General features: G+C 50.8%; 1 protein-coding gene across 1 annotated transcript in view; it reads right to left on the bottom strand.

The window, feature by feature from the left end:
- Positions 1 to 17210, bottom strand: part of LOC119101899 (putative serine/threonine-protein kinase dyrk1) — a 23671-nt gene extending 6461 nt beyond the window's left edge. The window contains exons 1-3 of the mRNA XM_037225286.1: positions 17126 to 17210; positions 5543 to 5572; positions 305 to 604 (exon numbers count right to left, since the gene is read on the bottom strand). Coding sequence (XP_037081181.1) covers positions 305 to 604; positions 5543 to 5572; positions 17126 to 17189 — 394 coding nt within the window. The 5' untranslated portion in view covers positions 17190 to 17210. The remainder of the gene's footprint in view (positions 1 to 304; positions 605 to 5542; positions 5573 to 17125) is intronic.
- Between the last annotated feature and the right edge of the window lie 689 nt (positions 17211 to 17899).

The following is a 17899-nucleotide window of genomic DNA, read 5'->3' as shown; positions in this document are numbered from 1 at the left end:
CAGTACACACTCGCGGTGTGATTATGACACAACAAACATATAGTGCATAATGTGCACGGTGAGTATCACACGGTGGATGGTCTGGTTTCAACCCTTTAGCTAGGATGCACATAGCTACAAAATTGTTCCTGTGCGGATTTTTCAGGATCTAGGTTTACGTGGAAGGCTTTTCCAACTACCCGGTTTCTGAGGCCTGAAGCCATGAACAGCGTTTGCCAAGTTTGGCACGTGGGAATGCGTATCGTCGATTCCACTTATCGGGGGATCTCGACCACCCGTCGTCGCATAAGAGCTATAGCCTCACCTTGATCGATCTGCTCGCCCTGGTTGTTCTGACCGCCCTGGTTGTTCTGACCCTGGCCAGGTCGAATGCCAAACACGCTGCCAAGCAGCTGGCCGGCCTGCTGCTGCACCTTGGAACCATCAATTACGAAGCCGCCGCCACCATTCGGATTTACGCTGCCGCCCAGGACCTGACCGAACTGGTTTAGTAGCTGGCCGAACGGGTTGTTGCCCTGCGGCTGCTGCTGTTGCTGCTGCTGTTGCTGCTGCTGTTGTTGCTGCTGCTGCTGCTGCTGGAAGAACTGGTCCTGGCGGTTCGGAGCTGGGGATTGGAACACTCGGATAAGGGGGGTAGCGGTGCGCGTCGACAACAGTGGAGACACCATTGCGTGGTTCAAGCGTGCTCTGGGCCATAGCGAGAGAACGGAGCAGAGCTTCGCACAGCGCTCAGATAATCCCGAGCATTTTAGCTCCACAGGAGTTGTGCTCAGTGAATATGCTACTTGCTTGCTGACGGCTAAAAACCTGTGCCGACTTAACACGCGCCCGGATGGCCGGCTGGACGCCCTTCGCTCGGGTGGGGGTCATTTTGAACCCCCTAAGATCTCAAGAACTCACGAAGCTAGAGACAACACCAAATTACACAGGGTGTGTTGAACTGCACGTGAGCTTATTTGAGTCAAAGTTTAAGATCCCTAGGTCATGACCTTTGGGTCAAAAAAGGTCAAACAAGGTCAAGTTCCAGGTTGGTCTTCAAATTGCCCCCAGAACCAGGTAAACCGTTTGCTAATCAAACGATCACGTGCTTCATTTAAGGTCAGTGACCTTGTTGGCCTTTGAAGGTCATGGTGACCAATATAATACAAGATTGCTTTGAGTTTTGCATTTGACTAAGCGGTAATGATTACGCTAGGCAGTATGTTCCTAAACAAAATGTTGACCCGGGTCATTTTAGGTTGAACGACCTATTCTAACCCCAAGAAGTCCCATGCATGATGCATAATGCGGTTCCTGCTATCAATTAATTCGAAATAAGCACCAGAAACTATCCCATACAGCAGTAACAAAGCCCTAGAGTAGCAAAACAGGTTGGTTTTGACCTTGGCATGACCTTCGTGCCTCACCTTAGATCAAGTAATATGCTCATTCAACTGTTGTATTGCCTAGGAAAGCATCTCAGAGATGTATGGCTTCGTCTAACACGCCGTTGTTGGATCAGTTGAAGGATTCCCTAGAAATTGCTTCGCTGAAACCATGGCCTGACTTTGACCTACCATAGGTCAGCGACCTTAGCAAGTTATATCTCAATTTGTGTATTCAACGATCCGCTGTTGTAACCGGTCCTATCAGAATGGTAAAATTTGGAAAATTTGGGCGGGGCTGCGCCGGCGCCCGTTCGGAGACCATTTTGGAAAAACCTTCGGGGGTTAATTTGATCGCCCCCCCCCCCACCCGAGCGGCGGTGTTAAGTTGTCCGTAAGATGTTGGACCAACAGGTAATTCCCGCATTTGGATGCAACGATGAATAAACGCAATTATGTTTGCCTTTTCGTGATTTGTGCAGCGGATATGGTTTGAAGTCAGAGTACGCGTATAGCATTTAAGAGAATGTGCAGCCATTTGGGAGATTGAAGCAAGCATCAGATATGATGAAATAAGCTCACCTCTAACTATTGGTATGCTTTACGGAGAAGGTTGCGCTACTCAACACAATATATCTTATTGTTAAATATGCGCTTATGATACGTCACTGTTTGATTGCGGTCCCGTACCTATGCACAAATGATTGAGAGACTTGAGCCACCAATTGAGAGATTGAAAGACAGTGACTGACATGATTGACAGAATTTGAGTAACTTTACAGTGGTATCATGGATGGCCTGGGGTGACTTTTAAAATAGTTCCTCCCCCCGAAATAGTCTGCACACCTTCGTGGAACGGATAGATGAGAAACCAGAGGGATTTAGGTCCTCAAGAGGACGGGGCTATGAACCTGCGTCGAATGATATTCAAGATGACTATCTGAGTTCAAAATATCATGTAAATGGGGAGCACTTCCTTCAAGCAGTTGTTCATATTGCATCATGTGTTCACGTGAAAACTTCGACGAGATGTTATGAGGTTACCTTTCCTCGACACCATTACTTCGACACACTCAACACCAACAGCCAACAGTTTTCTTGTTCACGGATCGCGTCGATTCCATTGGAAGATAATCCCACTCGACATTGCGAGTGTAAGGGTCATGAACGCAACATAATCAAGGCAATCTTGCAGACATTGTATATGTGTTCCGGACGGTATGAACAGCGCCTCAACGCTAGCACCGGACGGGCTCAGTTGCAGCTTCACACTAACGGAAGAGCAGACTCGGCCCCCTGCAACGTCAAGCCCGAATGGACTTGATGAAACTAGAAAACAGAGCCGTCGAGTAGGCCTGTCGACGTTAAACAGCATTTTAAAACGTCATTTTAACTCCGGAGCGGGGGCAAAGTCCGTTGTGCAATTTACCATTTTATATTGCATTTAACTTCTCAAGATATTGACCAAACTGCCGAACATTCCGCGACTGTTTTCGCAAATTCTTCGATGAAAAAGCACTCAAGCCGGCGGCTAACCATGAGCCATATTATTAGTTAATTTACCCCAGACCACTATTCCCGTCCAGCGATACCTAGCGGTGAGTGACAATGTTCGGGACATGAGGGCGTTTTATCGATAGATTATGCTCCTTGAGTCTAAGGAAAACCGGAAAAGAAATAAACTGTCTGCGACCTGTAGTGAGATTTAAGCACTCACATTACGCATGCGGACTAAAAGTGGCAGTGCTAGATCTGAAGCAGATAAAGTCGACGGCACACATAGATCATCGCTCCAACTTCAGAACCTGTCCTGAAATATTTGGGGAAATTTTTTTGAACAGCGCACCACCGATCTTATTATCAGCTAGTGTCTGAGGTTGACCGGGTGTGTTTTCTTCATCGCTTACCTGCTTTCTATCTTACCTAAATGTATTTTTCTGTTTCCTTAAATGTCCCCCCTAAGGCAAATTGGACATGTCGTACCATAAACGTTTTGGATCCTGCATTGGTGGGCGTTTTGATCAGGAATCTGGCAAACCTTTACCGGTCTCCCTTCAACACTTTCCCGATGTTTTTTTTCAGAGTCAGGAATTCTGAGGGACTCTTTGGAAAAATGTAGCAATTGCTAGCCATTGGAGAGCGGGTTTTGCACACCAATCCGTTTCCTGCATTAAGACCTGCACTACCCTAAACATATAGTTTAAATTCTATTTTCGTGACGTTTTATTACATGTTTTTCAAGCTTTAACTCGACGCATTTTTTGCCTCAGCGCTTTTGTTGGCAGCGACTATATTTTCTTGAGTCATTCAGTAAAACAATAGCGGCATTTCCATCGACAAAACGTACAAATTTTACAATAGTTCGGCAACAAAACCCAGTAAACATTTTCTGTTGTATCTCATTAAAATGTAAAGCTCCATGTTCTTTGTGGGGGAAACAATGTTCTCCAATTGGTGTTCAGAAGCCATTATTTGTAACCGTGGCGTATATTACTTACAAAAGAACTGCAAAAAATAATAACAACAAAATGGCGGGTATTGTTTGGGCGGACGCTGAATCTCAAACATCCGTGAGGAAGCGCACGAGTATACCTTGTAGTAATTTATAACATACTTGCTCATAATTTATGAGGTCATGGATAAAACCGGGATTTGAAGTAGCTCTCATCTAGTTAAGCGCTTTATAATCCAAATTATATGACAAACGCACCTAACTGGACGCTTGAGCGCGAGATCAGGCCGACAAGACCTCGTAAAAATATTCACAATCCATGAATCTGTGAAAAAGGCCCTCTTAACTACTACGAAGGGTGTGTAACATGTCTTTCCTGCTCTCATCCCGCGAGGATGTTCTTTCTGTTCTTTCGCCGCCGCCAAATGGAACCTTTGAGCCATGCGCAATCGGAACTACCTTTTGGTGCTTTGTGCGTATCTCGATCACATAATACGCTACACAAAAAAGAACTTATAGTTGGAAACCTTTGTTGCTCGAAGTATTCACGGCCCTAAACGTGGGGATAGCGTGCGAAGAAGTGTGATGCTGTGAGCCGTTTTCACGAAGGATGACGGTGCAAGCTTTAAAGGTTCAAAAACTGTTTCTAGCGACATGTTTTTTATCAGCGATTTATAGTTAGAATGTTATGCAAAGATGTAAAGGCACGTTGATAAAGGCGCATAATTTAATAGCATTGCATTTAGTCGGCTATAAGCAAGATCCTGCTTTCATAGACAGGTATGATGCCAGATCTCTTCCTACCAAAACTTTTTTCAGAACTGCTTAAAACCATTTGGTGGCATATCCTACGTAGAAGCTCCTCCCCCACACGAAAAAAATCCTATATCTTTGTAGCATCCCTGTTCAAAGGCATGCAGTGCTTACGGAGCTTACTTACGGTACTAACAGGTCTTGAAGGGTTTTCATACCTTGACATGTTCGAAGATGAATGAGCCTTGAATGAAATGACCCTCAATTCCCGCCTTGCTCCACACAGTTGACGAACAATAATTGGGCAGCCGGCATCCAACGCCGTTGATTGATACACTTTGCTGATTGCCGGGCTCAGCATTTTTCTAGAGTTTAGGTGAACTAAAGACATGCCTAAAGAAATTTCTACAAAGGTCTCGTTTCATATAGCAAACTGACCTCCAGTTGGATACATGTGTTTACCCATTGTATGTTAATTTGAATCGCATAAAAACAACATATTCCCTGTCAGAGTGTTTAGTACATACTAAAACTTCAAGCAGCATTTCAAAATATTTTTGAAAACTTTTCAGCGCATTGATCCATTGTGCAAGCGGCGTTTATTTCCGCACCCCGCCGAGGAGTGCTGCGCATGCAGTAGAGCTGGTGGTTACGGACACATGGCGAAGGCATGTCTACAGCGGCGCTGTCGGGACTTGCGTGCAGTCAACACTACATATTGTTGGACGACGAATGAGTATCCATGAAGCTGGCGCTTGTTATGAAAGATATCAATGTGAGCAGCGGGGAACCTGTATACGGCGTTGAGGCGACACTCCAACTATGTGTCACGCAGCCGTGCTCCAAGCCGTGCAAAGCAGCCAACTTCCGGGTGACAATGCCAGATGCAGACAGCCGAAGAGGTGTGGATAGTTACCAAAACCACCAAATACTGGACGCTGAAATCCATGTGGTGTGCCAAACCGATTTCTACCTGGCCTCTGCGGGAATCCAAAGTTGAAGTCTGCAACAGAAAGGTGTCAACGCATTAGTGATTGTACTAAACCCGGTGGAACTCATTAAATGGAAGTGAGGGTGTACGGCATCAATCAACACCAGAGACTAGATCTGGCAGTCCTCTACTGATGCGAACATTATTTGTAACGTGACGGACAAAATAGGCGAGTGAATATCAAGATAGGCTTGTTATGAACCACGCAACTAATGTGGCACTGAACCTTCATTTCTTCCAAATGAATGTCTTCTGCGCGCGATTCAGTGTAAATAAGATTAGGTAGTTACGTAACAGTTTTCCCATCGGCGCGTGCAGTGCGGCAGTATACACCAGTACGGAACAGCAAGAAGAGCGGCATGAGTTTTTAATTTTTGAGCGAGTTCGATTTCCATAACAAAACTTTCCCACACTTCGAAGGTAGACTACCTTCAAGACATTGCAGTGGCGTGCGAGTCGGGGGCAAAGGCCCATGTTCCCAAGTTCCACAAATATTTTGCACTGGCGTCATTTGGCGCTTGGAAAAAATTACCTCAGTTCACATTTCACCTTTCCAAATTTTGGGACCTTCCTATGACCCGCACAATCAGTGCTCTATTGCATGACCGTTGTTAGAAACGTGCCTGTCTTGTTATAAAACGTCAAATAATCATAAAATCGACAAGCAACGTCGGCATTTAACGGTATCGACACAAACAGCGTGTCAGGACGGGTGCGCTCCCCGGCGCGAGTTGTACGTGTGTGTGTGCGTGGCAACAGCGCGACGTTTTGGGGCTTTGGACAGGCCCCGTCTGGGTTGGTATGGCCGGTAGATGATCGCCTTCTGTTCGGCCAGCGCCTGTGTGAGCCTCACAGAGGGCAGCTTATTGGATGCGCGGCGCTCGTACACGGCCGGGAGGAGCGGATTGTCACCGCGCAGAGTCGAGCCGACAGTGACGGTCAGTGGTGCGGTGTTTAACAACATCGACAGTCGCGACACAGAAACTGAACTGCATTCGCGCTGAAATAAGCAGCGTACCCAAACGAGCACTGAAACAAACGCACGCAGACCATTGAGAAGACGGGTCATGTCTGGCACAGGCGACTGCCGGCGTGGGGTTTCGGTACGAACAAACAGCACCGCTCGGACGAGACGCCAGCACCGCTGGGCCGCGGCACGTCATTACCTCACAGCCGTACCAACTGATGCCCACCTGGACAGACAAGCCACATCGCCGTCCCATAGCTGGAGATATGGTTAATGCAACCGGGAATGCAGACACAAACTCGTATCAAATGTGCTCGAATAGCTTCCAAGTGCGTGCCCTGTGCTCCCAGCTGGAAGCGAATGTCACCAACGAATTAACACAGGTGCAAAAACAGGAAGCTTCATTTCTAGGTCAGGGTGAAGGAGTGGTGCAGCCCTTCACCTCACTTTTTCTGCACTTCAATGACCGAGGTTATGGCTTATTCTAGTGCAAAAATGTGCTTCGCGTCTATGTGATACTCGGGCGGACGGAGAAACCTATGAGCGATATAGGTCGTTGCAGTATGACGTCAATAGTGTTGAGTGTCTGCAGGCGCGCCGATGAGAGGAGACGCTTTCAACGTCATACGCCATAGCAACAGGCTCGCTTCTGTGTGCAGGGCACCTGGGAAACCAGCCTGCAATGCAATCATGCATTAAATGGCCCTTCCTCCCCCTTCCCCCGCCCGGGGAGCGTGACGATCCTGTGCTCCTCGCATTCCAAGTTTGCAAGGTGCAGATATTCAGGGCTAAGCGGGTATTCATATGCCGGCATCGCCTTGACCCCTTAATGGCTTCACAGACGGCTGCCTCGTCCTCGTCTGGTGAGACAGTACGTGCATCTAATGCACATCTGCAGCACACAAGACGATGACGGCAGTCCGATCAATTGTTGCATCCATCATGCTGGCGCCTCATCGCGAGGAACATGCAAGTCGGTAGTTTTCCCTGGTAGTGCTCCACAATGGGCTTAAAAGCTACAGACATCTATCCCATAATTTGCTGGCGTTTTTCTCATTTGCCCCCGCACACAGCGTGCTTAGGTAGGCTTTGGACAGCCGGATCGTTCAAGGAGGCCAACCGATTCTAGCGTTCAGGCCTCATCGTCTTCTATGAGCCTGCCCGCTGCGGCCGGATCCGACACTGGGCGCGGATGAACTCCTCAAACCGGTTTTGTGTAATCTCCCGGTCCTCGTGTGCGGCAGCGGCCCCTGCGCGCGACCCGCTCGTCCTGACTCGCCCGGCGCAGCATCTCTGGGTTAGGGAGAGCCGCGCTGGAGACCGGCACGCCACCGAACGCGAGCCCGGCGCACATCCGACCTCCGTGGCGGTTTGCGGGGCGACTGTCGCGCTTAGCGCGTTAATCTCCAGGCCCGGGCGACGATGGAACGATGCTCGACCTGCCACCTGGCGGTGCTGCTCGGAACCGGGGCTGTTTGCCGGGGAAGGCCGGCCGGAAAGCCCAACACCTGGGGCGAGAGGCGGCTGGCGTGCGCGGCCGTCGTGCATGGGAGGCCCAGGCCGGACGCCGGGCCGCCCCACTCGACACGAGAGGCAGGCAATCGACGCCGAGACGGAGCGTTGGACGCGCTGGACGGTGCAAGGTGACAACGGAGGCCGAGAGAGATAGCGGCGGACGGGAGGACACAGTGGACGGCCGAAAGGGGACGCTTGGGGCTCTGGCACTGAACATGGTCGAGGGTCGAGGGTGATCAGGTCAGTGGTCGGACTGCCAAAACTCGCGGGGCAAAAAAGTGCTGGCGTGTAATCGATAGACAGCGTTATTATTGCGTGTCATTCCCGGGCACCACCAGAGACCCGGCCATCACCAGACTGTTGGGCGCACTGTGGCCGTATTATGCGCGCCTCACATGTGCACGCTCCGCGTGCAGCTCGGACCCAGGATCCGTTCGTGCTGTATGCCATTACGGAGAAATTGTCCTTGAGCGTGATACTTCTGACGGACATCACGGGAATGCCTGGCTGCTTCTGCCGCTCGAACAGTGCCTGTTTAGAATAGCTTACTGGAAGTGCCGACAGGTTCGTCAATAGAGTGACTAAATTACGTAGAATGTGTCTTCGCTGGGAGTGAAAACTGTGCGATTGTCATCAGGCCTAGGAAAAAGTGTCTTCCGCAAAATGGAAGTGGTCATGCAACTGATGCCATCAAAGCGGTTCGCGAAGGTTTTTTAGATAAGTGTTAGCGTTGTCATGCCCATTTTGCTATGCATAAAAATTACGGTATAACCTGGTAATTCACCAAAACCTTTTGAGTCAACAAATTTTTACATGAAGGTCCAGACTGTTGTGCACAGCAGCTGCAGGCATCGTGCTTAGCGTTCAAGGTACACACACAAATGAAATAACTGCATGGCATTGTCAACGTGGGGTAGGCGCTTAATAAATGCCGGGACTGTCAACTTGGGGTACACGCTTAATAGCCGACGGGGATTGTCAACGTGGGGAAGGCGCTCAATAACTGCCGCGGATTGTCAACGTGGGGTAGGCGCTCAATAACTGCCGGGATTGTCAATGTGGGGAAGGCGCTCAATAACTGCCGGGACTGTCAACGTGGGGTACGCGCTTGATAGCCGACGGAGATTGTCAACGTGGGGTATGCGCTCAATAACTGCTGCGGATTGTCAATGTGGGGTAGGCGCTCAGTAACTGCTGGGATTGTCAACGTGGGGTAGGCGTTCAGTGTTCAGTCACACGCTGTGTGCAGCGTGCAGGCATCGGACGAAGCGTTCGAGTAGCCACAACTGCTACGTCACACACGCACAAAGTTAATAAATAAAAACATTTCAAAATATTTTGAAAGTGTAAGAACAAACAAGACCGTTGGGTAGATCCTCCACTCACTCATGACTTACAAAAAAGTGGGGCACGTGTTATATGCGCTGCGTGCAGAACGAGGTCACATGCCATTAACGACATTATAACATAAACATTTATAAAGACGTGCGCGCATACAATCACAAAAACACGCTCACACCGGCCGAGGCAGCCGCGATGGCGTGTCGGTGTCCCACGTCAACTGCGTTCACCATTCAAACCGGATGAGGCCACGGTGCAGTGCACAGACATGTCAGCCTCGCCGCCATGCGCGCTAGCTCTTTGGCTAGCATCGGCACGAGAGCGTGCAGTTCCCCTGCACGCTCCAGCGACCACGGAAGTCGACAATGCATTGCGGCCGTAGCGAAACGGCAACGACGCTCAACACGTCCAGCTACGTAACAGCCTGTGGCATAGCGTCAAAATGGGCTCTGCAAAAGGTGACACGGAGGCCAAAACGTCCCCGACGGCCAGATCCGCGGTGCGGTTCGCTGGTGCGAGTGCCACTATAGGTGAGAGGTCTTTAGTCCAAGACTGACTTTGGTAAGTTGTTCCTGGACTGGCTTCTCCTCAGGTGATGACAGCAACCGGGCAGTGGTCGCCCTGGCGCGGAATTGACTCTGCGCTGACCATCGCCCGCGGCGGTGGGTCCGCGAGCATTGTCTGCCTTTAACTGGGCCGCGGTGCGGTGACGCACCAAGGACACGGCCTCGCTCTCGGCCACCGAAGCAGCACCCTGATCAGTGGGGCGGAGAAATCGTCAGAGGCACGCTGTATACAAGCGTGCTGCGGGCGGACATCCTCACAGTAAGCCTGTGGTCAGGGCTGTCCCACTAGCGTGTCGAAAATATGAACCTCTCGTGTATAGTGTGTGGTCATGTAGCAAAGCGAAACAGGCTACCGGGGGGGGGGGGGGGGGGGGGGGCGTAACAATGCGTGGCAATAGGCGTCCTTAACAAAGCTCGGAATCAGACCGAAGTCAAATAAAAAGAAAACAAGCTTTCCCTGAATGGGGATCCCAAGTATGAAGAGTTCAAAAGTGAGAGCCTGAGATTGTACGAAAAGGATGTAATTTTCTACCCAAAATTTAGAATTTTGACCTCTGGCCGGACAGCGTCTGGCAGCCCGTGGCAGGACGGCTGTGGGTGACAGGAAGAAAACTGGTGATCGCGCTGTCTTCAGACGCTGGTTCCAGACTTCGCCCGGCCAGTTTCGGACGGAGGTCAGCGTGTGCAGTCTGTTCCTACAGCGAGGTGTCAGCGTGCACTCCGCGACCCCGCTGACCAGACCACCCAGCAGCGCCGGCCGCACCGCTGGGCGATGCTGACACAGCTCGCGGCTCCCCCGTGAGTCACGCACGCGCCCGCGCTGTCGGGCGGTCCGGCGGAGGTCAGCCGGCGTTTTCTGAAGGCACTCGTCCAGCTTGGCATCCAGAGAACACCTGCTGGGATTTTCCAGCGACAGCGCGCTCTGAACCATCCAGTTACGCTTAGTCAGCGATCACAGGTGAGCGGCCGTGCAAACCAAAACTTGAACCAAATGATGGTGAAAAGCATTGCGATGAAAGTGATAACTTTCAGAGCCTGCATACCCAATCCAGGAGGAGAGGTTCGGCATCGCACAGAGGTCTCGAAGGGATACTGAATGCTGAACAGGCTGTGTGCACACGGTTACATGCTTGCCTGCAGCAACCAAAACGAGCCAATAGCAATGATAGGACGCGCAAAACGATACACCAACGAACAGGACTTTAAAAACAGGCCCAATCAAGCAGCGTTAAAAATTTTTGCCTTGGCCAGTCGGTGAGTCGACAAAAAAAGCAGAGTGAAGTATAACTATACGACATTTATGGCCTCACTAGAGGAACCAAGAAGCCTGCTGCCATCCAGCGGCTCCAGCTCTCACATTTGAAACCTATACGAAATCGGTTCTCCATTGCGAATCACGTCGCTTTCATGAAAAAACTCAACACATTTTGGCCCGAAATCTATCGTTGTGGAGCAAATGGTCCCACAGATTTCCGCCTAGAACTGCAGACCTGGACGCCCAGCCGCAGCCAGGTCAGGGGTCGGGGTCATGTGGCAGAGCTGGGGGTGGGGGGGGGGGGATGGGCGCGGCTCCCGGAGGTCAAGTACTGCGCCTGTTCCAGCTCTGAGCACGCCGTAACACAGACAGCCAAATGTCTATGATTCCTGGTGCGGGTTTGGGGTGATCTTGATGCACTACATCATTGTCGAAGGGATGTCCGGCTGTTGAGCCCCCGGCCTCGATCTTGCGCGATGGTTGTAGATGCAGAGAGGTCGGAAACTTCAGTCCCTTGGCGTTCGGTTTGGTTCCCAGAGGAGGATAGAGTGTTTTCAGAGGTCTTTGTTGAACGGGTAGCCCGCAAATGCCAAAACCAAGCGTGGTCCTACGCGGCAGCTTCAATCAGATAGTGATTGAGTGGGCAGTTTTAATTCAGATGAATATGATGACTTGGAAGGCGAAAACACGACAATTATTGTCTTTTGACAATCGCATAACGACAAAAAAAGCATGCTATACGCCCAGCAGCCCTCCACAGATATATAAGGCTTGTTTATGTGTTCGAGTCCCCGTTGAAGTCTTAATGGGTTATTCCATTATAAGTTATTGTCATGTTTTTGTACCTAAACGTGGAATATTACGTGTATTGGTATTCCGTGATTGTGTTTAATTGCGTTTATATTTAGTTGCGCCAAAAAAGTGGTCAACACAATTTTGGGTCCAAATGGAGAAGTTTTCAGCCTCAAAACATTTACCTGTTTCCGAATTTGGACATCGATTAGCAGAGCAGTTATATTTTAATCTCAGACTACCCGCAACTAAAACATTATCACTGAATACCTATGAACGCGATTACTCGCATGTTATTCGATTCCGGAAGGTCGTCAGATTCTTGAGCATCTTTAAGGAAAAGGTTGCATCACCATTCGGATAGTGCGATCGTCTCTCCACCGTACGTAGTATGCTAAGCGTAGTCGGCACATGAACAGGTATGTAGCCCACCTGTGAAGACATTCGAAAGTGGTTGGATTTTTTTCATTTCATGGCGTTTACGATACCTTACCGTTCATTGTTAAGGTATGCGCTATTTAAGCATGAGTTATTCACCTGTGACCACACAACGCAGCTAGACGCTCATTCAATGCAACAGGCCATTATTGCGTCTTTAAGTCCTCTGGCAGCCAAGCGCCACACATTTCTACAGAATGCTCTCCCACTTTTTATATTTGTTTTTTTCCTCTGGGTAGGGCATCGCAATACTGTTCATAGCGTAAAACTGCTCGCTCTGAAGGCATCATCTCGGTAAGCTGCCTCAAACCTTTGAATGCAGTATGCACAGAACGCCATTTGTTCATTGTCTATGCCAGAGGACGCTAAGAACCAGCCATTTCATGAGTGGTTGAGTAAGTATTGCCTGCCATGCCTACAAATCGGTTGAAAGGACGGCTTTCCCACCAAAGTACGCATGAATAAAGAGGACAGACCTTTTGTTTTCACGTGCCAGGCCAAACTTAGCGGGTGTTGCACCAGAATGTGACGCACGGGGATGCAAAATAACTACTCCACGGGGCGTTGCGGAGTGAGTCGGCCCACTACAAAGTGTTACAGTGATCCCAGAAGTCTTTTATATGTCACGGTATATCCGAGAAGTCTTTTGTCATTCTTTACCCCTTTACTGGTGTTAAATCTGCAACGGAGATTCATCTCTCTTTCTCTTTGCCATCTCTTTGATCCTGGAACTTACGAAGACATTTTTGACCCTTCAAAAGACACTTATAGGATTGCCGCATGACACTCCAAAAATTATCACATGGAAACACCACTCGAGGATCGCCCAATGACCGTTCAAAGATCATAGTAGGAGCATGGAAAACACAGCACTGCCAAAAGAGTACAATAGGCTGATGGGAAATAAGGAGAGTTACACTGAAATCTCATTAAGCCTACTTTAGAGTGTTTTGTCTTTTGTTTTTGACATGAATTAGGCACCACACAAGTCTTCTTTCGGGCCAGCAGCTACGCTGACTACGATCAGTCTGTTCACAGGCGGGATGGGGAGGCTAGAGCTACGCCTCGGCACTAGTTAGGCCAGCCACGACCTATGTGCTCCGGCGACAAGGACCGACACGCAGTTTTAGGCGAGATCTGCGGTTACTCTGGCATAGTATTACTTTGGCATTTTGGTGGCTACGCTGGCTCTGGTGAACCCGGCCACAGCGTCGGCAAAGTAAGGCCGGTGATCACTGTGGCTCTGGTGACCCCGGCCACAGTGTCAGCAAAGTAAGGCCGGTGGCTACGCTGGCTCTGGTGACCCCGGCCACAGTGTCAGCAAAGTAAGGCCGGTGGCTACGTTGGCTCTGGTGACCCCGGCTATAATGTCGGCATAGTAGGGCCGGTGGCTACGCTGGCTCTGGTGACCCCGGCCAAAGCGCCGGCAAAGCAAGGCCGGTGAACACTCTGGCTCTGGCAACACCGGCCACAGAGTCCGCTCTGTGCAGACTGCCGCTGCAGTGGTCCTGCTGGATTTGCAGCTATAGCAGCAAAATGGGTGGATCCTGGTGGCTCTTCCGTTGTGCGTTATGGCCATGGTATTCGCTTTTGTCATGGGATGGGTCTCGCCAGAGCGTGGATTCCTGGCTGGCTCCGGTGAGCCCGACCGCTTCGTATTATATTCTGATCGATTCTGGCCAGGCCTGTGTATATATATATATATATATATATATATATATATATATATATACATTCTTAATATAATGCATATAGATGTAGCATGTCATTTAGACCGTGTTACACGAAGTGGCGCTGTCCCGTAACATATAAGCCTCTCCGGAAGTCTACACATTTCAGTAGTCCTCCAGAACAAAATTGTGTTTGCGGTATAGCGTCCAGAAAAAACCCTTCATTCATTCCAGACTGCCTATCACCATCGAATACAAAAGTGCTCCCGGATTTCCCACATCAAGCAAATGCCCTCAGAGGTCGACGGTATTTCAGCTTCGGCTATGGTCTGGTCTTTCCATCTTGCCATCATTAGCCGTGCTTGAAAGCACCGTTCGTGACACTAAGCCTTCTTCCGTGCAAATTACGGGATTGCCCAGAATTATGCGAGACAGATTGAAACCAAACCCACCAACCCACAGCTGCTATCACGATGTTACAGTGTCGTCAGGGACTGTAAACGTCTGTAGTGTCATCAAGAATAGAGAACGATGGATACGCAACTGAATCTGGAAATATTTTAACGAATATAAGTATTGAGTTCAGCGGAGACACCACTCAAGCCCAGCGTCATTATACAGACATCACTGCATCTCCACAATGCTGTCACGGAGTAACGCTGCGCCTCCTCATCGTCGTTTTGCAACCGTCTCAGCATCCCGAAATATCTCCACCGCGTCCTTCGGAGCCATCACTGACCCCACAGTCGTCCATGGAGCCATCCAGTACAACGCAACCACACGTGGCCATCACAGAGGCTTCACCTCATCTCTACAGCGGCGGGGCGGTGGTGGCGCCTCCGCAGCAGGGCGAGAGTTCGGGGGTCCTGAGCCGGCCAGCGGTGGCGGCGGCCGTCCACCTCCTCCGCCTTTGTCCGACCCCGGTGCCGGCCTGGCCCGGACAAGCGTCAGCACCGGCCGGCGGCCTTCGTGTTTTCCAGCGGGCGTTCCGGGGACTCGGCCGCCGGCCCCAGCAGCTGTTCCGCCATGGCCGGCAGCCACGTTACACGGGAGGGGGCGGAGAGCGGCGACTACCGGCTACTGCAAGCTCCGATAGTATGCTGTTGTCAATAAACCAGTGGGTGCTATCATGAGCACGACTATTTCCGGTTTGTAATCATCTCAGATGATGAATTGCATGCGCATAACTGTTATTAATAAGACCCAAACTGAAAACCTGTACTTTAAAGGCTCAGACCAGCCTCAGCTTGCAAAAATAGCATTATGGCTACGGCGAACCTCAAGCCATTTCCGTCCGAAGGGACTCTGTCGTCGTACCCTCCTTCATCCTCCGCCTCGTTTTGAGACAAATCTCGAGTCACGGATTTAGGAATTGTGCAAAGTAGTTTGATTTATTATTATTTATACCATCTATTTTGAGGAAAAAGAGCCAACAAATTTGACACATTCAAAGAACTGCCATGCAAAAGCACGGAGCCTAAACATCTGGTTTGACCTGCCGGCGTTATACGCGACTTACTTTTACAGCGCTCAATACTCAGGCATGAGCAAAGAGATCATACATGTTGAGTTATTGACAACTGACAGAACGGCAACTTCAGTTGCCATGGAAAAGGTGCACCGCCGTGCTTTCAGGAACGGCAACTCCAGTTGTCATATGACAGTTGTCACCTGGTCTGCTGAGAGCCAGACCTCCAGTTGTCATATGACAGTTGTCACCTGGTCTGCTGAGAGCCAGGTACCTCCAGTTGTCATATGACAGTTGTCACCTGGCCTGCTGAGAGCCAGGTACCTCCAGTTGTCATATGACAGGTGTCACCTGGCCTGCTGAGAGCCAGGTACCTCCAGTTGTCATATGACAGTGTCACCTGGCCTGCTGAGAGCCAGGTACCTCCAGTTGTCATATGACAGTTGTCACCTGGTCTGCTGAGACCAGGTACTCCAGTTGTCATATGACAGTTGTCACCGGTCTGCTGAGAGCCAGGTACCCCCAGTTGTCATATGACAGGTGTCACTTGGCCTGCTGAGAACCAGGTAGCTCCAGTTGTCATATGACATGTGTCACTGGCCTGCTGAGAGCCAGGTACCTCCAGTTGTCATATGACATGTGTCACCTGGCCTGCTGAGAGCCAGGTACCCCCCAGTTTGTCATATGACAGTGTCACTTGACTTGCTGAGAGCCAGGCAGCTGCAGCCTTCGCCGCCGTCCCGCTCCGCGACGCGGCAGCGCTGCGACACGCGCAGCTCTCTGTGGCACGCGCAGCGCCCGCACGGAAAGGGCGCATCACGCGAGGGCCCGCGCCGCAAACGCACGTGTGCGCCTCCCCCGTGGTGGCTGAACTCCGCTCGACCGGACTGGCGCTGTGGCGCAATCCATCCGCAGCGCAGCTCCAGGGGCGGAACGGCGCTGCATAAGCAGGCAGAATGTCAAGGCCAAAACGCCAAATGCGGTCGTCTCCGCGCTGGATTTTACGCGGGTTTGGGCTGGTTCAGCGCCATTTTGCAATTGGGCTCATCTCATCAGTTGGGCTTCTCGTCACAAGCTTCGGGCAGCCTGGCGGGACTTCCCAAAAAAGCCGACGTCACACAAAGACAGCTTATTTGCATCCGGGTAGCCCAGCGGGTGAAAATGGCGGGGAAGCACAGAGCCAGCGAGCAATAGCGATCCAGCCGACCTCAGCAGTCATCACATGAGCATGATGAGTACGTTCATTATGCAGAAACTGCTATCATCCCACCCACTGTTGGTGAGGTCGGGATCTAGTAGCCCTTGGGTGAATCTCTATACAATAGTGCGGCCGAAGCGCACACGCCATCATGCGCTACGCGTGCGCGCCACAGTTTTACAAACGTAAACGTCTTCATTCCGTAAACAGTGTGATGCGCGACCTACAAGCCTGGTCTCCGCCGAGCCAACAACCTCCCACCGTCTCTGCCTGCCGCTCACGCCGAAAGGCCGGCCTGTACGGGCGCCCAGCGCCCGCTGACGCCACCACCAGCTCTGCTCGCAGGGCAGCTTACTTTGCGGTCCAGCATCGCTGAGCTCCAGGCCAACCACGAGCGCCACTGCGAGGACCCGCCACATCGCGCCGGTTCTGCCGGCGGTGCTGGCCGCAGACTGCGGGTTGGCTGAGCTAGCCGGGCTGGCCGGCCGGCCCCAGGTCGGCCGCCGAGAGCAGCCGCCACTTACGGAACGACTGAGGGACGCGCGGCCAGAGGCCACCGGTGTTGGGCTGACTGCGGCTCTCGTGCCGCCGCTGCTCAGGGAACTAACTGAGGCGCACTGCTGCTTCTGAAGGCTGCTGGAAGTGACTCGGATCTTCGCCTAATCTCTGCTTGCCTTTTGTTTGCCAATATTTATTGCATAAGGTCATCGTCAGGAAATGGCTCGTTTTTTGCTGATGTTCTCTGTCCCTCTTCCCCACCGTTCTTTGGTGACTACGATGGAGATTGGAGAGGCTGGGGCTGTGGAATGGAAAGGTTGGTTATAACAATTTTTGCAAACACTGTTCGACATTGATATCTCCATGCAGCCATCAGGGAGAAATAGCAAAGATGTGTGAACGTAGTGCTGCAATAGCATCGTGGACCTCGCATGCAACCCAGCTGTGTCATCTGAGCCGGTTTTTTTCTGCAGCATTTCAATATGGCCATTGATGAGCGTTATATGAATGCCATTTGAAATTCCACGTCAGTGCCCTCCCCTCCGCTCTCAACCCGGATTGTTGCGACATGGTAGTAACACGAAAGTACCGAGGAGAAACCATCATTTTGACGTAAATGCAGCGGGTTACT

Source organism: Pollicipes pollicipes, unplaced genomic scaffold (genome assembly GCF_011947565.3).
Source record: "Pollicipes pollicipes isolate AB1234 unplaced genomic scaffold, Ppol_2.1 Scaffold_4911;HRSCAF=5802_pilon_pilon_pilon, whole genome shotgun sequence".
NCBI lineage: Eukaryota > Metazoa > Arthropoda > Thecostraca > Pollicipedomorpha > Pollicipedidae > Pollicipes > Pollicipes pollicipes.
The sequence above is the reverse complement of the archived record's forward strand: the minus strand, read 5'-3'. Positions and strand labels throughout refer to the sequence as shown.